The sequence below is a fragment of the Emys orbicularis genome, chromosome 3 (assembly GCF_028017835.1).
Source record: "Emys orbicularis isolate rEmyOrb1 chromosome 3, rEmyOrb1.hap1, whole genome shotgun sequence".
Taxonomy (NCBI): domain Eukaryota; kingdom Metazoa; phylum Chordata; order Testudines; family Emydidae; genus Emys; species Emys orbicularis.
The window spans coordinates 152,065,238-152,088,226 of record NC_088685.1 but is presented as its reverse complement, the minus strand read 5'-3'; the positions used below and the strand labels follow the sequence as shown (position 1 = coordinate 152,088,226).

Sequence of the window (22,989 nt, the reverse complement as noted above, 5' to 3'; positions counted from 1 at the left end):
ACATCCTGCATTGGCATGGGGAGGATGGAAGGGGGATGAGAATCTGAAAGGCTGCCTCTAGTTTCCAGGAGACCCACAGCTTTCTTTAAGGCACGGTCCAGGTAACCCCCCCGTCAGCTTTTCCCTTATTGCCAACCTGTGTAAGAAAAAATAAGTGACTTTGCTGCATGGACCGGAGCAGCCAACCGCCTATTAAGTTCTGATCCATGTGGGAGACCAGGCCAGAGGCGTTTCTGAAGCCCAGCATGAAGTTAAAACAGGCAATGAGGGCAGCCTTGCTCTTTGGGGTGGCTTTGTGTACATGACACGTAGAGGGCCCAGCACAGAAATGAGCCATGATTTCTGACTGCGATCTGCTGAAACACAAATGTCCTGCTTGCCATGCTAGGGAGTCCCAAGTTTGTGCCTTGAGACATGGCTCCAGTTATGGACCAGACACAGGGGGGTTTTAAAGCCTGTTTTGCGAATTAACCAGGAAAGGTGGGTTTCCCCTACAACGGGCCTGGTCGTGGGATTGGATTTCTTTTGACTAACCAGCATGGTCAGAGTCAAGGTCTCCTTCCCATAAGACTTCCACAATCTCCTCTGATAAACTCCTACACCCGAAGGCCTGCAGCCTTCCCCCTTTTGCTTTCATCCCTGAACACACAGGGAGGGGCAATGTTAGAGGGAAACTGAGGATGGTTTTGAGCACTGAAAAAAGCAAAACATCTCAGCATCGTCCTAGGGCAGATTCATGAGCTCACACCTAGGCTGCTGGCTTGGAGTTAGCGACCTCCTGCCACAAGGACTGGCTTCCTTCCACCGAGATGCTAGCACCCAGGAACTCCCGACAACCTGCCAAGTGCCTCTGGAGCAGAAGTGCTGGAGCCACGAGCAAAAAGTGACCATCCTCAGATGCCAAGAGCCTGCATTTCCTGATGAGTCACCCAGCGTTCAGCAACGGCCCATCGGCTCGAGGCAAAGGAGACAGAGGTGGCTGCTGGGAGCACTGCAAGGCCATTTAAATGCACTCTCCCCCAGCTCATTCCTCCCTGCAGTCCTGTGACCATCCTCTTTTCCTCTTGGTGCTGCCAGGAAACCATACGCAGCCTCCTAATTGCTCCGGCACACGCAGGAGGGGAACCCAGAGAGCAGACGCCTGGCTGTAGTTTGGAGCACTAGTGGGGAAAGATGCCAGCCCCTCATCCCCAGGAGTGCAGTGGGATAGTACAGAAGAGCATCGGACCTCAGCTCCAGGCATCCCACCTCCGAGGTACCCACAGCCGGTGCTGCCTGGGCCAGATACTTATATACACTGCTACTCACAGGCTGGAGCTTTGTCCCGCTTCTTCTGAGCGCCAAACCCCACCCCCCACCCCCCAGGAATCTGTTCTCCTCCACAGAAGGCCTGCAGCTCCTGGATGGAAGACTCCCTTCTCCTGTCTCAGTCTCCCCACTCCAGTCAGTCCCCGAAGATTCCAAGCTGGGGGTTCAAGGGTAGTGCGCCTGGATGAAGGACAGGACTTCCTCCTTGGACAGCTTCTCCGCATCTTGCCTTTTCTGGGAGTCGTGCACTTTGACACCTTCCCCCCACTCCCAGAAGAGACGGCTGAAGTAGCAGATGCTGCAGGCAGAAAGAGGAGACAGACAGATCAGCACTGCACATTGAGAAGGGATGCACTCAGAGAATATCAGGGTTGGAAGGGACCTCAGGAGGTCATCTAGTCCAACCCCCTGCTCAAAGCAGGACCAATCCCCAACTAAATCATCCCAGCCAGGGCTTTGTCAAGCCTGACCTTAAAAACCTCCAAGGAAGGAGATTCCACCTTCCTAGGTAACCCATTCCAGTGCTTCACAACCCTCCTAGTGAAAAAGTTTTTCCTAATATCCAACCTAAACCTCCCCCATTGCAACTTGAGACCATTACTCCTTGTTCTGTCATCTGCTCCTACTGAGAACAGTCTAGATCCATCCTCTTTGGAACCCCCTTTCAGGTAGTTGAAAGCAGCTATCAAATCCCCCCTCATTCTTCTCTTCTGCAGACTAAACAATCCCAGTTCCCCCAGCCTCTCCTCATAAGCCATGTGCTCCAGCCCCCTAATCATTTTTGTTGCCCTCCGCTGGACTCTTTCCAATTTTTCCATATCCTTCTTGTAGTGTGGGACCCAAAACTTGACACAGTACTCCAGATGAGGCCTCACCAATGTTGAATAGACGGGAATGATCACGTCCCTTGATGTGCCGGCAATGCCCCTACTTATACAGGCCAAAATGCCGTTAGCCTTCTTGGCAACAAGGGCACACGGTCAATTCTCATCCAGCTTCTCGTCCACTGTAACCCCAAGGTCCTTTTCTGCAGAACTGCTGCCTAGCCATTCGGTCCGTAGTCTGTAACAGTGCATGGGATTCTTCTGTCCTAAGTGCAGGACTCTGCACTTGTCCTTGTTGAACCTCATCAGATTTCTTTTGGCCCAATCCTCTAATTTGTCTAGGTCCCTCTGTATCCTATCCCTACCCTCCAGCGTATCTACCACTCCTCCCAGTTTAGTGTCATCTGCAAACTTGCTGAGGGTGCAGTCCACGCCATCCTCCAGATCATTAATGAACTCCACTCCGCATAGGCTGCAGAGACTCCTGGCCTGGGACCATACCTAATATGATTCTAGGGGGCACCGTAAAGGAGGCCCAGGTTATTTGCTTTATTAACCCCTAGGGTTCTTCACATTTTTCTCCGCCCCAACTCCTAACTTTGGCTCTGCAGTGCCATGCCCCGGCTGCATCGTCGGCAGCAGAGGCTGAACCAAGGACCTCTGGATCTAAACTTGAGTGTCTTCTCCCTGCGCTAAACACCCAGCTCTGTTAGCAAAGGCTGTTGTAGGCTCATCCACTTCAGTTTGTGGCCAGCCACACGAGACGGGGCAGCACCACACCGAGTAGGTGTAGGCTACAGCTAGTAAGAATAGCCATCGTTTTGTAGGGCCTACTCAAACAAGCATATGCTGACACAAACCCAGACACCCCAACGTGGCCTATAAACTGGAGTGCGTTCCATGGAAATGGCCTTGTTAGTTGCAGCTCCGTTCAAAGCAGCGGGAGGGACGAATCAATGTCTGCTGAGACTGAACAATCAGTTAGGGGAACTATGTTTTTCAAGTTCCTGAGAGGGTGAAGCAAACAAGGGAACGTCACTGAAGACTCTGGAAAGGCCCGAACAGAGCACTTGGAAGGGTCAGCAGGCAGAATGGACACAGCAGGGTCTGAGCACTCAGCACACTATGGATATAGCGGGGGAGGGGGAGCAAACTAACCCTCACTTTGCCAACATGAGCTCTGGAGATACAGTGAATCTCCAGAAATCCGTCCCCCGACTCATCCCTGCGCATAGACTCTCCCCGCCCCATCTGGATATTAGTCACCCAGTGTGAAAACAGAGCTGCTAATTGCTGCAGACACAGCAGCCTTAGATTCCTACAATTACTGACACTTAATATTCATAGCTTATTTAGGTACACTGTTCTAACAGAACGATATTAGCATAGCGACAAACGCATGTGTCAGCGGCTAATTACAGACACATTAGTGCTCACTAACGACAAGGCAGAGCATCCATTACAGAGTCACACATAAACCCCTTCCTTGCTTTGTTTTCATAGCAGTGGTTGAGTTTGGTTCTGGAATTCTGCCAGAGAGGCTGAGAGGGGCTAGCACCCTCCCCTGTTTGTGAAGGGGAGCCCTCCCAGCACTGGGATGACGAGAGCTTGTTCAGCTAGCTGACCAGGGGAAGCCTGAAGGATTCTCAGGGCACAGCTGCAGACCAACAAGGAGGCTAGAGGGGTGTGCAGGGAGCCCCCTTTCACATCAGCCTCAATCCAGGGGCCTGTGCAGTCTGCATATAGCAGCACTGTGCTGAGAAACAGACTCACAAGACTCACTTTCCTAGGAGACAATGGCATAATGGTATCGCACGGTCCCTATTCTCTGAACCTCCCTGTCTAAGGAACTCCCAGTCTGTCTCCATGATCTATTGACTCCCAGTTAATCTGTTCTTGGAGTCCCAGTTTCCCAGGAACGGAAGCCAGGAGTCTGGATTCCCAGTTTCCTGCTCTAGAGCGCACACTAGGGTGCACAAGGGAAGTGATGGGTTGAGTCTGATGGTCGGGAAGAACACACAGAGATTCGCTGCTGGGGAGTGCTCAAGTGATAAGTTCCTGGAGCTTCACGGAAAGTACCAGGTAATCAAACTCCGTATCCTTCTTTCCCTAGGAGCCAACGCGATGCTCCTGTTCCACAGGTCTCCCTCCCATTCCCACAGTGCTGCTCCGGCTTCATGCCCACAGGAGAGCCCGAAACAGACAGTGCTTCTTCCTCTGCTACCACTGGACGAAGCTGCCTGGCATGCCCAACGCCCCAGTCCACCTCGAGTGCGCTGGGAATGCAGCAGGAACCCACACACACACGGTCAGACTAAAAGAACAGGAGTACTTGTGGCGTCTTAGAGACTAACAAATTTATCTGGGCATAAGCTTTCGTGGGCTAAAACCAGACTGTGGAGCTCCAAGCTCCTCTGGATGTGGCGCCGAACACAAAAGTCAGAACTAGGGCTGTCGATTAATCGCAGTTAACTCACGCGATCAACTAAAAAAAATTAATCGCGATTAAAAAAATTAACCTTGATTCATTGCCGTTTTAATCGCACTGTTAAACAACAGAATACCAACTGAAATGTATTAAATATTTTTGGATGTTTTTCTACATTTTCAGATATATTGATTTCAATTACAACACAGAATACAAAATGTATAGTGCTCACTTTATATTACTATTTTTTTTTTACAAATATTTGCACTGTAAAAATGATAAAGAAATTGTATTTTTCAATTCACCTCATATAAGTACTGTAGTGCAATCTCTTTATCATGAAAGCGTAACTTACAAATGTAAATTTTTTTTTGTTACATAACTGTACTCAAAAACAAAACAATGTAAAACTTGAGAGCCTACAAGTCCACTCAGTCCTACTTCTTGTTCAGCCAATCGCGAAGACAAACAAGTTTGTTTATATTACAGGAGATAATGCTGCCGGCTTCTTATTTACAATGTCACCTGAAAGTGAGAACAGGCGTTCGCATGGCACTTTTGTAGCCGGCGTAGCAAGATATTTACATGCCAGATATGCTAAACATTCATATGCCCCTTCATGCTTTGGCCACCATTCCAGAGGACATGCTTCCATATTGATGACACTCGTTAAAAAAAAAATGCGTTAATTAAATTTTGACTGAGCTCCTTGGGGGGAGGAGAATAGTATGTCTCCTGCTCTGTTTTACCTGCATTCTGCCATACATTTCATGTTATAGCAGTCTTGGATGATGACCCAGCACATGTTGTTCATTTTAAGAGCACTTTCACTGCAGATTTGACAAAACGCAAAGAAGGTACCAATGTGAGATTTCTAAAAATAGCTACAGCATCGACCCAAGGTTTAAGAATCTGAAGTGCCATCCAAAATCTGAGAGGGACGAAGTGTGGAGCATTCTTTCAGAAGTCTTAAAAGAGCAACACTCAGATGCGGAAACTACAGAACTTGAACCACCAAAAAAGAAAATCAACCTTCTGCTGGTGGCATCTGACTCAGATGATGAAAATAAACATGCGTTGGTCAGCTCTGCTTTGGATCATTATCAAGCAGAACCTATCATCAGCATGGACACATGTCCTCTTGAGTGGTGGTTGAAGCATGAAGGGACATATGAATCTTTAGCGCATCTGGCATGTAAATATCTTGCGACGCCGGCTATAATAGTGCCATGCGAACGCCTGTTCTCACTTTCAGGTGACACTGTAAACAAGAAGCGGGCAGCATTATCTCCTGAAAATGTAAACAAATGTATTTGTCTGAGTGAATGGCTGAACAAGAAGTAGGACTGAGTGGACTGGTAGGCTCTAAAGTTTTACATTGTTTTATTTTTGAATGCCGTTATTTTTGGTACATAATTCTACATTTCTAAGTTCAACTTTCATGATAAAGAAATTGCACTATAGTACTTGTATGAGGTGAATTGGAAAATACTATTTTTTTACAGCACAAATATTTGTAATCAAAAATAAATATAAAGTGAGCACTGTACTCTCTGTTCTGTGTTGTAACTGAAATCAATATATTTGAAAATGTAGAAAACATCCACAAATATTTAAATAAATGGTATTCCATTATTGCTTAACAGCGTGATCAATCGCGTGATTCATTTTTTTAATCGCTTGACAGCCCTAGTCAGAACCTCTTTACAGGGCTCCAGGAGCGGGTCTTCAAGAAGCTCTGCCAGTAAACACCATTACACAGTGTGGCGTTGCCAGGGCAGGGCCTACCACCGTCACCCAAGTGCAGAGCACTGGCCTGCTGGAAAGGATGAGGCACACTGCGGAGGTAAGAGGCCCTACTGTGCTATGCTGCCACTCCTCAGCCCCCCTGGCCGACTGACTGCTGGGACGGTACTCACTGAAATGGTGCGATGGATTCGTGAGGGAGGTCGTACGTCGACTCCTGGGTCGTCTTGTTATAGAAAAATTTCCTCTTGGAGTTTTTGCTGAACGCCATTGTCCAAGGATCTAGGGGCAAAGCCACAGGGAACAAACAGAGGGCGGGACCAGAATGGAAGCATGTCAGATTGGGGGGTGATTTGAGAGGCCAGCTTAACATCCCACTGTTTTCTCCTTCCAACCCCCAAAAAGCCCTGTGTACCCAAGCTGCTGTCAATTCAGCAAGGCACACCCTGCACTCCCAGCCCAGCCTGAGCTAGTTTGGAGAGTGATCTTTCCAGTTACGAAATCTGTGATCTCAGTATACTTGTGACTGAACTGAAATCCCAGAGCTAATCAAACCACAATGGGGGCAGCTGACCCATCTTCATCCCAACGCCGCCCAATCCAACCAAAACAGGACCTGGGCCAAATTCAGCACTGACTTCCATGGAGTTACACCAGGGCAGAGCTTGGCCCTGTATTTTTAAAAAACAAAATTCCTTCCTGCTCCTGAAAATGGTGAGGAAAAAAGGCTTGCAGAGCTCTCCCTACCATTCACAGTCCTAACGATGTAGAGTCCAGTGGGCACAAAGTGCCGGTCGTCCCGGCCCGTGTAGGACAGCCGTGGTATTCCGCCTGAGCTCTTGATGATCTTCATCTCTAACCTGAGTGCCGAGAGAAGGGAGGGATGGAGTTTACACCCAAGGAGACACACACACTTCAGAGACAGCTGCAAACTAGGGAAAAGGAGCCAGAACTCTGTGTGTGCACACAGAACATCAGCCAGGGAGTCAGTGCTGGAACAAGGGCCATGTCAGTGATTTACAGTATTTAACCAACCAGGGTTTCCTTTACAGGTACAATCAAACTGCAAATCTGTCTGCTGGCAACCACAAGTGCAGCTTTCCCCTGGTGCGCGACAGGGCAGGAAGGGAATGGAGCTCTTTGGGCCTGGGAACAGCTATCAGTGCGGGGGCTGCAGACCTGGCTACAAGGCTAAGCGAGCTGCTTCCCTCTAGCACAGCGAAGCCCTGCATTCTGCTCCGGAACAGACTAGCCTCTGCAATGCAGAATTAGCAGGTGACTGACTGACCCACAAAGAATACCCCAATGGGTGACCGTGGGCTCTGCTACAAGGGTTCACTCCCAGGCGCTTGTCTTGCAAATAGCAATAGATCCCTCTTGTCTCTGCGTGGCAGTTGCGAACACTGACTTGCTATGAAGCGTCTCACTGTTTCTAGTCACTTACCTTACAAAAATCTTTTCCATCTCCTCCAGTCTGTACACTTCCTTCACCCTGGGGGGAGAGAGACGCACACACTGAAGGGTTGGAATTGCGAAGCTAGCGGCTACGATCTCAGGGCGAGGCAGTGAATGTGGCAGGTTGACCCTGCTCCTGAATCTTAGCCCCTGGCACATTGTTTGTCCCAGCATAGGCGCCAACTTCTCCTGGTGCCGGTGGGTGCTCGACCCCCCCTGCCCGACTCCACCCCTACCTTGCCCACTCCCGCCCCTGCCCTGCACCTATTCCAACCCCTTCCCCAAAGTCCCTGCCCCAACTCCACCCCCTCCCTGCCCCTATTGGACTCCTTCCCCAAATCCCCGCCCCGCCTCCTCCCCTGAGCGCGCCACGTTCCCGCTTCTCCCCCCTCCCTCCCACAGCTTGTTACGCCGCGAGCGCTGGGAGGAGAAGCAGGGACGCAGCACGCTCAGGGGAGGAGGCGGAGGTGAGGTGAGCTGGGGCGGGGTGCTTGGCTGCCGATGGGTGCAGAGCACCCACCAAATTTTTCCCCGTGGGTGCTCCAGCCCTGGAGCCCCCCCAGAGTCGGTGCCTATGCATCCCAGCTCAGGAATTGGACACCTGCACATTCACGGCTCAGTCCCCGTAGGCAGGGGCGTTGTTCTGCTGCTCAGAAGCCAGCCCACATTGTTTCACACAACCACCGTTCCACACAGCTTGGGGAGCTAAGAGGCACATAGAGAAATCTTTTTACAGAAAGGCAGTTCCCCCACCCCCACTCCCCCTCTGTGCCCCCTTCCCATATGTGGCTACAAGATCAGGCTTACTGGGGCAGAGTTTTAAAGCCCTTCAGACACAGCAGTGGGGGAGCCCGTTGGAGCCTGTGGGCACTTCTGAAATTACAGCCTGTACTTTTCCCCAACACCACCTTGGACTCCCCCAGCTGCAGTTACTGGATGTGTGTTGACATTAACTGAGATCCACTTGTTCTCCATCTCCAAGCCTCCTGCTCTCGCTGCCCCGCCCCCCAACTCTTCTCCACATATTACTCTGCCCTTCCATCTTCATATCCCCTTTCCATATCTCCCCCCACCAAACATCAGAACAGAACTGACCTAGGAAATAGGCAGAGGCTTAAAGGGGAAACGACAAGAATAAGGCAGCCATTTTAAGACCCCCTAACGCCTGCCCTCCCTTTTTTAAACAATTTGAGCCAGCCAGCTGCGCACATGGCTAAGTTGGGGAGCTGTGTCACTGTTCCCCTTCACCTCCCTCCAACAGCTTCTTGTTCCAAGCTAAACTGTATGGTCTTTGGGGGCAGGGACGGTCTTCCTAGGTGTTTGTCCGACACCCAGCACAATGGGGCCCTGCTTCTTTCGGGGCCTCTGCACAGTACCAAAATAAAACTAACAAGTAAAGGTGAAAGGGCAGCAAGCAGCCAACAGCTAGAGCGCTCTATCAGTACCTTTCTCAGGAGTGTTTCCTAGCAGAATATGTGCTTAGCCCTGTACCCAAGGCCTTATCTCAGGCTTTTAGCGATCAGACCCGTAGTCCTTGTCTATGGTAGGGAACAGCCCTGATTCAGCCATCGGCGGTCAGCAGCGTAGCTGCACCCACATTGACCCGTCAGTGTAGACGGGGGCATGTTGTGGTTTGCACTGGTTGAGCTAACTGGGGCTTAGCTCAACTACAAGTATGCATGTGAGATTAGCACCAGCTACTCATGGGATGGAGAAAGCATGAATGTCTGATCTCCAAAAGGTTAATCTTAGACATCCAGCCATCAGCATCATCTCTGAGATGTAACGGACCACTTGCCGCCTTCTAGCAAACATGATGAGACTACGAGCTCTGGCTATATATTGTATAGGCCTGGGAGCAAGCCAGGCTACGTTTCATGTCTTCCTCCTCCAGCAAATTAATCCCAAAGCCCCAGCAGTCCCAAGATGAAGGGGGATGCGGAAGGAGGTGTCACTCACCGGATGGGGTTCATATCCGGCCGGCTAGGTTTAGAAACGGCTTTGACAAACTTCTCCGCTAGCTGAATCCTAGAACAAACGGGAAAGAGAATTCTGTGCTTTAGCTACGGCTCTGGTGTGTTGGGTAGGTGCGGCTTCCTTGGGACAGGAGGGAGTGCCAACGGGACCTCTACTCACACAGCCCAGTCTGACGCCACTGACACCCAAACATACTCAAAAAACTGTCTGCTCACCCAGCACTCCCAGCTTGGTGTCCTGCAACTAGCAATTATGCAGTAGGGATGGTTCTCCATAGGCTCTGCTAGACAAACCTAATCTAGTAACAAATTCAGTAATGAGTCCATGTGCTGATGAGCCCATTCATGTACGAACAGGAGAGCGGGATTGGCAGATGTGCTCCGCTAAGGAAGGAACTGTAGGGCTCTTCCCCCTCGGCGACAAGTCACAACCCTTCCCATTCAGGCTGCCAGTGGCGCTCGGTCTACCTGTTTTGGGACCAGCTCACTCCACTCTCAGAAGGGAACCAGGCCTTCTCTGCTGCACAGAGGGGGTGGGGGAAGAGAGGATGCACCCACTTCAGAGATGGTTCTTCCACGGCTCATCTTTATACAAGCGCATCAGCTAAGTGCTCTCGGTTCCTCGTGGCCGATGATCAATAGCGCAGCCATTGAACCAACAGAGTTCCCTGACAGCTCTCATCCACATGCATGAGAGGCGCTCCCAAAGCCCTACCTACCGCTGGTTAAAGTGCTGCTCTCGGACGTCATTGCCATTCAGCACCAAGACATCCAGGATATGGATAGCCTTGATTTTTCGCTGGGCTTTCCCCTAAGGAGAGAAACACAGGGAGTTATGTTACAGGCTGTCTGTGGGTATTCTGTCTGTTTTATGCAGTGTCTGCATGCTGCCTCCCACCACCACCTTGCTAACTTCAGAAGAGGAAACCCCACCTCCTGCCACTGGTAACTTGTTTCTGCTGCAGGTTCTCCCCCCATGAATTCTCTGGAGCCTCCCCCCTTTCCCCTGTTTTAATCTTCCATCCTAAGATACCTGTACATGTCCAATGCACCAGTCCCCAGGGGAGGGCTGGGCAGAACTCTATGAAGCACATTACCACCTCTCTGAGTCAGCTGGATGCCCTACAAAGTGGTCCCCTCACAAGGCTGAGCTTGCTGCACCATCTCCAGGAGCAAGGACCCGAGCTTTGGCCCTGAGCTCCCACGCAGCAATGCCACGTAGCGTGGGTAAGCCTCCAGACTGGCCCCACCTGTCTGTTTTTAAGAACTGCAATCATCATCAAGTGGCTGAGTATATGTGGACACACAGGCCTGTTTTAGGGTCAGTGACTACTCAGCCTCATACAAACTAGCCAAAGGAAGCTACTCAGCTTAAGTTCACAGCAGATCTCTGCAGTAACAACATGATCTTCTATACACAGTTCAACCTCGACCAGTCTAGTTAGCAAAGGGTCACATTTCATGACCTCTATTGGTTACACTGAAAATTCTCTTGATTATCAGAACAAGTTCAGCATTCCCCCCACCAGGACAGTCACAGAATCAAAACTGAACAATATTTCAATAAGCCTATGTATTAAAGATTCCCCATATGTTATTTATCACGACTAACGTGCTCAGTTACAGACCTTTTTCACATGCATGTTACAAAAATAAAACAATGCCAGCTGCCAATCAAACAGTTCAGCAAATGATCAAAGATCAATGTTGGACCAGAGACAGTGCAGGAGGGTAAATGCTTCTGCAAACACCACCACCAGTTGGTGCTTTTGTAGGTTCTGATCCAAACCCCTTCATACACACGGTATATTCAGCATCCTTGAAAGGCAGCCGCCTGTGAAGCAGAATGGGGCAGGCAAGTGGAGCAGGGCAGCACTGCACAACACATGCATGTATGTGTGCAAACCAAAAGCCACTGAGGCGTGTTCAATCAGACAGTAAGTCAACCATGGAGGTGGTGCAGAACAACACTGAAGGGAAGCAAACAGTCATCCGTATATCTCTGGCTCTGAACAGGAGAGGAGCGCTTATCCCAAAATAGCTTCCCTGGGAATCCTCTCTGAAGCTGCACAGCTGGGCCATCTACCATGTAATACTAGCCATCCCCCTTATGGGGAAGGAACAACCTCTGACCTCTCCTTTCAGCTCATGAACAATCTCCACAGAGAGAAGGGTAGCCCGTGGCAGCTCAGTTTTCAAGTCCAGTTTCATCCAGCGATCTGACTGGCGACCATCCCAGGTGTAGATCTGGGACTTCTGTGTGCAGACAAACAGGAACAAGGCAAGGTTAGACCCAGACAGGAATGGGACACATTCTTTCTGCCTTAGCTGAAAAGTAGCCCTGAGAGTATATTCCTTCCTTCCTGCTGACAGCAGAGAACATTTCTTTATGAGACATGTCAAGGAAGGAGCCTACAGCTCAGCTGCAGAGACACCAACACACAGATCCTAACACAGCTCATTAGGCAGGGTCCCTTGCCACCCCACAAAAGATACTGTTCAGAGATGGGCAGTGAAACGAATTATTAGATGGAGGGAATGCAGCATTCTCTGTGAGGAGAGATTTTCAAGACCAAGATTATTTAGTATGGGGAGTAGACGGAAGGAAGAAGGAATACAAAATAACCAATGGTCTTAAGAAAGGTCCATCAGTCACTCCTATCCCCCTGTCCCATAGTACAAGGGCAAGCAGGTTGGGATGAAATTGCTAGGCAATATCTTTAAAAGGGTTTATAAAAAACCCAGCATAATTAGCCATGGAACTTCCTGCTGTCAGGTTAGATGTCAGCACTTACCCCTAACCCTAGCAGGAACTTCTGTTCACTTCCAGACACCATACATCTGTAATCTAAGACGTGGCGGATCTTCTCCAGGGTTTTTGAGTTGAGTGGTGTTGGTTTAAAACTAAAGATATCGATGTCTGTTCCCTGAAGCACATCAGCAGAAGGAGAAAGGTGACTTACACGATACAGACACAACGATGGGTGCTACAGCAAACACAGAAGCTTCGTGTGCATCAGGATGTGCCCTGATTTCAGCCACAGCTGTTAGCTACACTGGTGCAAATCCGAGCATAGACAGGCACAGCTGCTGTTTGCACCAGTGGGGCTCAGCCTGGTTTCAATCACACTAGTCAGGGTTCTAGAGGAAAAACCAGCGTCCCCAGCGTAGACAAAGGTCTAGGAGAAATTAAACAGAGAGATCATGAGCTTTGCCCACAAAACTGCTCACTTGTACTGAGGGGCTATTTCAATTTCCCTGCTGAGCTACTTTAGGATGCACCAAGGTAAGAGTGTGAAGGGAAAAGAACAGGCCTGGATACAGAGCTATTTACCTACCTTCTACAGAATTGGTAGTCCAGGCCGAAGCGGTCTCTTAGATAGAAGGGGATTCATTTCACCTTCACAGCAAGCAACTAAGCTGGCCTCCCAGCCACACTGAGTGCTTCCACTTCTCCCCTACAGCATTGGAAAGGGAAGGAACCTGCCCCTTCCGAGCCCAAAGGCAGCACAGGCTTAAGAGAAGAAGTGTGTCCAAAGGAGGGGACAGAATATGAGGGGAAGTGCTGCAGGGTCTGTAGGGGACACTCCAGAATATTCATAGCTCTCTGCCAAGGACCGATGGACGGAGCAGGCTCTCTTATGGGGTTCCCTCTTCACCACACACCCCCTTTTCTATAAATGAGTGTCACAGTACAGCATTTCAGTAACAGCAAGATCACAGCACACCTGGGCAGGATAGGACTGGACCAGGAAAAAGAGGCCCTTATGGGAATTCAATCCTATGATAGGCTTCAAAAAATATGCGATCTTCCGGTGCTCCTTCACTCAGGGGCAAGATCTCTTCTGCCAAAGCCCTCTTTATTCCCAGGCTCCCATATAGTGTCGGAGCTAACGACCTCAGGGGGGACACTGATCATTAGACATCTATCAAGTCTGTGGAACTGTCTCTCAAAGGAAGTAATGGAAACCCCACTGTTTAAGTCATTTAAACGAGGCTGCCTAGTTTTTTAAATAGGCACTCATCACCACAGCATCTGAGTGCAAACCCTAAACAATATACTGAACCAAACAGCCCAGTGCTGGTCTTTTCCATCTCAGACTCCTGTGAGTAACAATAAACATTTCACCCACGTGTTCAGAACAAACTTCAGTTTAATGCCTCACCTGAATGAGCTCAAAGAACTTGGACCTGGGATCAGAGGAGGATGGAGCAACTCGGGCCTGATCTGGAATCTGGAACAAGACAAAGGATCGATTACAAGTCATACTCCTTTTTGCAGTGTTCCCAAAGCCAAGGTTCCTCTGCCACCAAGGACACTCCAACCCCTGACCCCAAGGTTTTTTTCCATTCATATTGCTGATGCCGGGCTCCCCTCGCACAGAGGGGAGGTACGCAAAACACATGTGGCTTGAGACAGACATAGCATCTTTCATAGGATATGGCAGGCGATTTCAATAATTTAGGTTGTAAGCTTTTCAGGACCTATATTATTTCTGTATGTTTTTGGAAAGTGCCTGGCAGATTTTGTGTGTACAATAATGAGAACAGCAGCTCCACATGAAACAATGCTGTTTCACCCAACACTTGTGATTAGCCTGTGGAACTCACTGCCACAAGATCCCCACAACCCTAGGCTCATAGGGAAGACAGGTTGCCATCTGATAACTAAGATTTTTTTGGAGTGTTTTTCTGCCTGGGACCTACTGGCCACATAGCTTATTCAGTGTGTTATGTAATAGTCTCAGCTGCAGTATAACCCTGCCCTTTTGTGTAACCAAAGGCCTGCTCCACAAGCAATACACACCGAGCATCTGTTCAGCTGATGTTTCCTGACCTGCACAGCCCCAAATGTGCACAGTGATCTCAGATACTAACATAGTCCTGCCCTACAGGAAAGGTGTTAATGCTATTGGCTGGCATGTCAGAGCCCCTCCCGCTCCCCACTGCGCCACAGCAGGAATGGCATCCACAACTGCCTTGTCAGTAGCATTACTCACCCCCCACAGCCGGAGGCATTCCTTTCGGATGTCAGCCTGCCGCGGCTCACTCAGGGTCCTAGAGGAAAAGCCAGCAGGTTGTTAACATGGTGAAAGCCTCTTTGGTCTTGCAGCCCTAACATACCCAGCCCTGTCAGCCTCCTCGAAGTAGCTGCTTTGGGAGTGAAACACACAGACAGTCCTTCGTGCCAGAGGGCTGCTGTATTCAAGGGAAGCCCTTTCCCCAATCATCCACCCACTTCATAACCTGAACCAAAGATCAGCAGCTTCTGCCTGCCTCCCAGCAAAGAGCAGATCATTGGAGGCTGCAGGGAGGCTTCTATCACCAGGACTTCAGTGCTTTTATGAAACACACTAAAGCACCGTTAGGACCTTAGCTTTTCACAATGCTGCACAAACACAAACTTATTCTTTCCCACAACTGCCCTAAGTTACACATAGAGCAATAGCAGCACAGAGAGGTGGAGTGACTTGTTGAAGGCCATCCAAAAGTTGGTGTCAGAACCAGGGTTCATTCCCTGGAGTCCCTGGCACCTAGCCTTGTGCTCTGTGCATTACACCACGCTGTCTCCAGATGGTGTTTGGGCAGTAAGTGCAACTACCCCTGTGTAGCAAACACCTATATGCCACAATGTGTTTCACTCTATGTGCCACTCCTCTATGTCCCCTCTCAGAAATAGACCCGTTTATGGGAACTGGAAGGTACGTAGCCCTTTTGCAAGTCCCTTTCATAGGGGGTCCTAGTAGCAGTTATAAATCATTCCAAGCCAATCAGTCTCCTTTAGCTATCCCCGTGTTGCAGAGAACAGCACATGCAGTGACACTAGCTAGCCTAGTAACTGTAAGCGCTCCTAAGCCTCCTGCTTCAGGGCCAAGCCAAGCACCAGCTAGGATCAGGAAGACATTTAAAAATGGGTAAAGCAAGCAGGCCATTGAACACAGCTGTCCAGTGAGTAATTCAGTCCTCACCCAAAGCCCCGCTCCCTCTTGAGGTAGATACTCACGTGTCTTGAACAAAGGCGTGAATTTTGGCTAGTGCTTTGATCTGAACTTTACACTGGCTGAAAGAGAGAGTGGGTTTCAGTCAGGGAGTGAGTTATCAACCACGCAAATTGTCCTGCTGCACAAAGCAGGATGAGCAAGTGCTGTGGACTGCTCTAAAGCAGAGCTGGACTGTCACAACCCAGAATGCCATCATGACGACTGCAGGGTCACTGGGGAGAGCACCCTTTACGTTCCCAACACTGCAGGTCAGTTCTTCAGGTGTGAACGCTCACCAGCCATGCAGTGTATCTCCCCTTGCTGGGCCAGTCTGCCGCACAGGGCCTCTCCCAGAGCAGGACTCTTGTAACTGAGCAATTTGGCAGCTTAAGGTGAAAAGGCCCCCCACGGCCTCAAACAGCTGTAAGTCACAGTTGTGCTGGAACCGGCTTTCCCTCTTGTTGCTTCCGCACTCACCTTTCATTCGATCGGACCATGTAGTCGTAGAACTCATGGTCGCCCTTGATCACTTCTACGGGGACGACAAGATTTACATCCAGGTCAGAGTTGCGCAGCTGGTTGAGTTTGATGTTCACCATGAAGAGATATTCCCGCACGTCGTCAATGCCTGACTTTAGCCCTCTACACACCACGTACCTGCCAAGCAAACCAGAGACTCCACTTGGAATCAGTCCTCCCGCATATCCAACTTGCCTTTCACACCCCCACCATCTCAGCAGCCCTCCCCTCTGGCTTCCGCAGCGTCAGGAATGTCTTTGTCCCAGGATACCCTTCGATGTCTCATGGCAGTGCAGGCTAGCCCTCTGTAGGGCTATTCTACTTCCTCCTCTTTTTCCTACTCGCTGCAAGAGCTGGTGACCTCAATCCTTCACCAAAAATCTCCAAACTTCACAAGCTCAGATCTTGCCAAAGAAATAAGACAGCAGGACTAATGCTAAAATAGAGAATCAGTTTTAATCCTGTTCCGGTTGCAGGTGTAATTAGCCCGTTACTAGCTCACAACTCTACCATAGCCCTGGTATGGCAGTGTAAGATAAAGCCTCCCTGTACAGGCTCAAATGTCTGTCTCACTTTATTTCACAGCACACTGCATCTGAAGGACGCCAAAATCAGCATGGCCCTATAATAGGTTAGAGCATGGGACTAGGTCTCTGGACACCTGGCTTCTAATGAGGGCTCTGGCATGGATTTCATATTTTCCCCAGCTCATAGACTGCTTAGTGCAAAATAGAGATTAAGAAGGACAAGAGATACAGGTTTCCAGATGATATTGGAGAGAGACAGCAGTCAGATGAAAGGCAGAGATAAAAGGAGGATGTTCTAAGATGATGGAAGTTGCAGAGGAGAAGGCGCTCAAACTAACAATGCGCAAACACTGTGAAAGCACAAAGGTGTTACTTAAAAACAGATGTTGTGCGTTGACATTAATGTTCCTTGGCATGTCTTGGAAGAGTTGTGGCCTTGGAAAGTTTCTCTTCCTATCCCTGTTGTGGGGCATGCTGTGTGTTGTCTGGCTGCTATCCTCCTCCCCCAAGATGGCTGCATTTTAGGGGTGCCACGTGTACAGTTTGTACAGCATTACCGGATCCAAAGAGATGAAAATACATCACTGTAATGTACATAATATGCTCTAATTTAACTGGATCCTTAGATTGTATCTTGCAAAACAGAACAGATTTTACAGTAAACTCCATTGTTCCCACACTGGAAGTAGACAGCATAGGCAGAAACAGACCATGGTAATTTGGTAAACAGCCTCTTAAACCTATCAAACACTGTCACTTCCTAAACATTTAAAGTATTTCCTTCTATGAGGCAGACATTAGATGGCTCCTAGCTGAGACAGGTCATGGAGGTCACACTAGACCTGCAGTTACACAAACAGAGCTATTGCACTATTTAGGGGAAAGGGCTGCTTTTAATTCTTCCTCCAGAATCTCACCTCTCTGAGTTCGCAGGACGGCTCGTCACAGGTTTAAAGAGACTCACTCGCTCGAAGCAGCAGTACAGCAAATATATAAGTCCCACGCTGAATGGCGTAAACAGGTCGAAGGTTTTGCAGACAAAATGTCCTCCTGTGGCAGAGAAAGGAAGTACATTGCAGCCAGCAGGTTACAGGGAGAGAGGGGAAAAATACTAAGTATCTCAGTCCCCCTGCACACACGCGCGCGCGCACACACACACACACACTTTTGTACAGTTAAAAACTGCATCAGAAAAACAGTTTCATAAATCAATCTAGTAAGACTGATCAACTGGGTACCGCGTTCCATCCTCCACTTAGCTCTCTGCCTCCCAAAGACCCAGGAAAGAGAGAGGCAGCTCCCAGCCAGGTGGAGGGGATGTCACCTAAGAACAAAGCACCCTGCCTGCTGCTTCCACAGCACTCCCAACCCAGGGGCCCAGACCGCCAGCATGGCAGCACACTGTGCAATCCTTGACAGTGTGCAGCTCTCATTCCTCCCCAAGAGCCTCACGCTGGGGAAAAAACTGGATTTGAAATGAAAATCTAGTTTAAAAACACAAGTCAGCTCAGTAGAGGAGTGTCTGTGCTCTCTGCCTTCAAGTGAGTCTTCTTACTTCCTCAGGGGAAGACACAGACACTCAGCTTTGAGATTCTCATTCCCCCAGGAGAAAGCCCCAGAGGAGATGCTTGACTAGGAGAGACACAACGAAGGACACTCTGTCAAATCTCACTGAGAGGCAACTTGCCTGCTGGGTCATGGTTTCAAATACTGGTGAGCCCAGTGGACAAGACAAGCAATCACTTGGCAAGTGTTTCTAACCCCCTTCCACTCTGGCTTCTCAGCGCAGGACCATCTGCTCTGAAAGGGCGCACGGAATGCTAGCCGATCCCAACATAGGATAAGAGTCACCAAAGCAGATGCAGCTATGGCATCCATCACTAAGGAATAGGTAGGAGAAAGAGAAGCATCTTCTCACTCTGAAGCCAGGGTGATGGTTTCAAGTGGGAAAGGCTACAAGTCACAACTGCACAAACACTGGGTTGCTCTTACCAGCCAATTGGTTTGCTCAGGAAGAGGCTGCTTTAGCTGGTAATGTGTAAGAGTCAACAGTAAAGCAGAGATTTTACGAAGATATTTTGCCCCTTCTCCAGCTGGAGGGAGCACAGCATGGTTCCCTCACCGTCTTTGGCAACCTTATCTCAGGGTTTAGGGAACACAACTACTAGATTCAACAGAACCTAACATTACAGCAGGAGTGACTCCATGCAATGTTCTATAGCATCCATCTGCAAAGCCACCCAAGTCCTGGAGAGGAAGGGGAGAAACAAAGAGAAAAAGATACCTGTCCGGATGATAGAGAGTCCTGTAAGGAACTGGCAAAGCGTCAGCTGTTTGCTTAGAATTTCCTGCAGGTTCTCCTGACCCTCCACAGAGAAACCCTGAAACACACATCAAATGGTGAACATCTTCGCAAATCTGTTGGTTAACTGGGGGAGTCTTAAGGAATTTACAGCTAAATTTTGTAACTCGCAACAGTTTCTATTCTGTGGGATAAACTGCTAATGTCAGGACACTTCATGGCAAGCCTTGCCAAATCTCAAGCAGTAACTGTGAGAAGATGTCACGTCACCACTGTACTCTGGCTGATGGCGACGGTCACTCATTGCAGAGAAAAGGAGGAACGAACGTACCCCATCTGCCATTAAGAAATGCACCCCCTTGCGATCAGTGTTGTCCAAAACAAAATTCCGGAAAGCAGTGATGTTCTCTGGGCGGGTGATATCTCCATCTCCATCAATCCCGCCCTCTCCTAAGGGGAAAAGAAAAGGCAGTTATGAGCATGTTTGCAGAGTGCTTGCAGGAGACCGGGACACGCAAGCCATCAACGCGCTGACCTCCAATGATCAAACATTACCAACGGTCAGTGAGTGAGTAAACACACACCTTGAAAGCTGCATCAGGACCACTCCCACGAACTCTCACAAACATGATCTTGCTAGAAAGAGGTCAGCACAGTTTTCTTTGGCTAGATTGGGTTCTGCTTCCATTAGCCAGACTGAACCAACCCATGTTATAACTTGGCTTTAAAAAACTATGCTTCAGCCTTGGTAAAGCACAGATTGTTCACTCCTCTAGCGGCTAAACAGGGCCTGACTATGCTACAACACAATATTGTCCCTTCCGTCCAGGAAGGAACAAGACAAAATTGGTCCCCATCAGAGCTTTAACAATGTTAGTTTCATAGTGTAGATGGACCCTTAGTCTGAAGCACAACTTTGTCTATGCCAGCCGGAGAAACTGCATTAGCAAACTTTCACTAACATCCATGACATCAGCAGTCTCTGGAAAGGCACTAACAGTTATTTCCAAACTCACTGTAGTTTGGCCTTACAGAACCCTGTTCATAAATTAAATAAATAAATTAATGGATATATCCTATCTCCTAGAACTGGAAGGGACCTTGAAGGTCATCGAGTCCAGCCCCCTGCCTTCACTAGCAGGACCAAGTACTGATTTTGCCCCAGATCCCTAAGTGGCCCCCTCAAGGATTGAACTCACAACCCTGGGTTTAGCAGGCCAATGCTCAAACCACTGAGCTATCCCTCCTCCCTTCATGTGCAAGTGTGCTCAGCCATCAGCTGTAAAGGGGGAAGATATGTTCAACAGCAGAACTGTTTTTAAAGGCAGCATTTTACAGATTTCTCATATGGCTCTATTAAAGGGTAGGGCTATATTTTCCCACAGTTGGTATTTTGTGTCCTAGAATAGACTCTAGATATCCAACTAACTCCCAGTCCTGTGGTATTTGTAATGTACTGTTGATTTCTATTCTCTGCAGAGTTTCCGTGTCTGCTGTTTCTATTCATTGAATGACAGAGTGACTAGAAATGTACATTATCAGGAGAAAACAGCAGAGGTCAGGGTGCACAATAGTTCTTTGGTAATAAAATTCCTCATCAGTTATTCTGCCACTGAGAGGAGTGGGACTGGAATTTTTTTTCCAGTCTTCTTTGCACTTGGTGCAGGGTTCAAGGCGTTTTCCTCCCATCACCAAGAGAGGAGTTTATACGTGTCTCACTAAATTTTAGAGCACATTAGGCCCAGACAAAAAGGGAAACATGAAAATGCATCAAAATCATTGAGCTATTCACGCTCACAGCTATCAACTCCCTCCACAAGAGCACTGACCAAGAGTGAGATACAAAGATCCAAATGTTAAGATGATCCTTTTATCCACCTTGCTGCTCAATGAGAACTTTCCTCTTACTGATCTGACCCAGAGGTGCCAGACGACCACCAAAGTTCATGATTTCCAGATGTCAAAAGGGGCTTTGGCTTTTCAAAATCAGCCAGAAAGTAACTAACTGGCACCAGCGATAGGTTGTTTGGGGTTCTTGCTGGAAAGGCAGATTGAATTGCAAAAAGTGAAGTAACCAATCATACTTGGGTTTTCTTAACAAAGCCTGAAATTTGCTGGCAATCCCCTCATTCCACTTTCTACTAATAGATGCAGCAGATGGAATCAGAGCTACTTGCAGTTACCAGGAGTCCAAAATAACTTAAATCACCACATAGAAGGTGGAAAGATCCTGTAAAGAAGCAATCTAGTAATTAATGCTGGGGGACGGAGTCAGATCTAGGTTTCTATTCTTGGCTCTGCCAAATGATCCTTGGGCAAGCCATTTCATTTCTTTATCCCTCAGTTTCCCCATCTGTAAAATGGAACCAAACCACTGAGTTATCTTAAAGCGCTTTGACAGCCTCAGACAAGAAGGTGCTACAAGTACAAAGTATTATTATAATACACACAAGCTGGAACCTGAACTGCAGAAATATAACTTGATGTTCAGACTTGCCACCCTCAACTCCCTATTACATGGCAGTTCCTCTTCTTCCATAAGGATGGCTCTGCGATGGTCATTGTGAACCAGTTTCTCTAAGATCCCTAACACTAACAGACTATCAGTCCTCCGCCTACTATGAACCTGAACCTCTGTAATGCAGGCAATGACACACACACACACACACACGTACAAAGCAACAGAGGGTCCTGTGGCACCTTTAAGACTAACAGAGGTACCTCTGTTAGTCTTAAAGGTGCCACAGGACCCTCTGTTGCTTTTTACAGATTCAGACTAACAGGGCTACCCCTCTGATACTTGACACACACGTACGTGACCCATACCGTAATAAGGCTCAAAGAGCTCGCTGGAGGCAGAATAGAAATCCTCCAGTTTAAAGTCATTTGGTCCTTTCAAGGTCATGCCGAACCCTTTCGCATGCCACTTCTTCCTCCAGAGAACGTACTCGGAGAAGCCACCAGGGCCAGCACACACATCAGCAAAGTAAAGCAGCTCTGCGTCCCGCTCCTTGATTAGGGGTTTCTGCAAAAGGAAATTGGGAAAATTCTAGCAGTCCAATAGCAACTTCCCACCAAGCATGCAAACTACTCCAGCCCACTGCTATATTCTTGCACCTCTAAGCTAGGGTCTCTGGCTCTTTAAAGCAGCCTTTGTCCCTAATCGTGCCCTGAGGAATCTTCCCCCACCCCATTTCCCCTTTCTTTGGGAAGGCATCACCGATTCAAAGGACAAGAGAGATCCTCACCCCATGAGAGTCCTTCGGGTTTGTGAACATGTGGTCGAAGACATAGTCTATGTTTGCCATCTTCATCGCCGCTCTGTGAATGCACAAAAAGGGCACCTGTTAGTTTGCCCCAGGCTCACCAGGCTGCTGCAACCCAAAAGAGAAAGGGACTGCAAACCCAGAGGCTCTGCAGACCTGTTCAGGAAGAAGACTCCCCGGATCATCTCGTAGGGGTTGGACCTTGTCCGGGCTCGGCGCATCTCCTCTCCGTCCAGCTCATCGAACACGCTCTGCAAAGGCAGAACGAAAACTACGCTAGCCACGGCACAGGCAGGAGGGACAGCCAGCTCGGGTGGTTCCTAACCCCATGGTGATTTTCTCCTCACAGTTATCTCTAGACTGGGTGACACCAACACAGGAACATTTTCTGAAGCTGGCATCCTTCTTCAGTCACATAGCTACATCCAGTCCCGGTCTAACACCATGCTCAATTCTTACAGTGAGCTCAGGGATGGGGAATGGTGCTGGACTGACAACCCCACAGCGTAAGGCCTAGTTAGCCATAGATTAGGCAATCCCAACACAAGCTCTTCCCCCCCATACACACACATCCCCCCTGACAAAGATGGTCTAAACTGGGAGGGAAAGGGGAGGAGCACAGCAGACCAGGAAGAAGGCGTTAATCTCCACAGCCCC

General features: G+C 48.8%; 1 protein-coding gene across 1 annotated transcript in view; it reads right to left on the bottom strand.

Moving 5' to 3' along the window:
- Positions 1–1,473: 1,473 nt before the first annotated feature.
- CMTR1 (cap methyltransferase 1) overlaps positions 1,474–22,989 on the bottom strand; it is a 47,495-nt gene continuing 25,979 nt past the window's right edge. The window contains exons 7-24 of the mRNA XM_065400769.1: positions 22,489–22,583; positions 22,315–22,387; positions 21,893–22,091; positions 19,398–19,516; positions 19,049–19,145; positions 17,682–17,814; positions 16,196–16,375; positions 15,742–15,798; positions 14,738–14,795; positions 13,904–13,972; positions 12,533–12,664; positions 11,871–11,993; positions 10,457–10,548; positions 9,721–9,789; positions 7,751–7,798; positions 7,054–7,166; positions 6,480–6,588; positions 1,474–1,606 (exon numbers count right to left, since the gene is read on the bottom strand). Of these exons, the coding sequence (XP_065256841.1) occupies positions 1,474–1,606; positions 6,480–6,588; positions 7,054–7,166; positions 7,751–7,798; positions 9,721–9,789; positions 10,457–10,548; positions 11,871–11,993; positions 12,533–12,664; positions 13,904–13,972; positions 14,738–14,795; positions 15,742–15,798; positions 16,196–16,375; positions 17,682–17,814; positions 19,049–19,145; positions 19,398–19,516; positions 21,893–22,091; positions 22,315–22,387; positions 22,489–22,583 (1,899 nt within the window). The remainder of the gene's footprint in view (positions 1,607–6,479; positions 6,589–7,053; positions 7,167–7,750; positions 7,799–9,720; positions 9,790–10,456; positions 10,549–11,870; positions 11,994–12,532; positions 12,665–13,903; positions 13,973–14,737; positions 14,796–15,741; positions 15,799–16,195; positions 16,376–17,681; positions 17,815–19,048; positions 19,146–19,397; positions 19,517–21,892; positions 22,092–22,314; positions 22,388–22,488; positions 22,584–22,989) is intronic.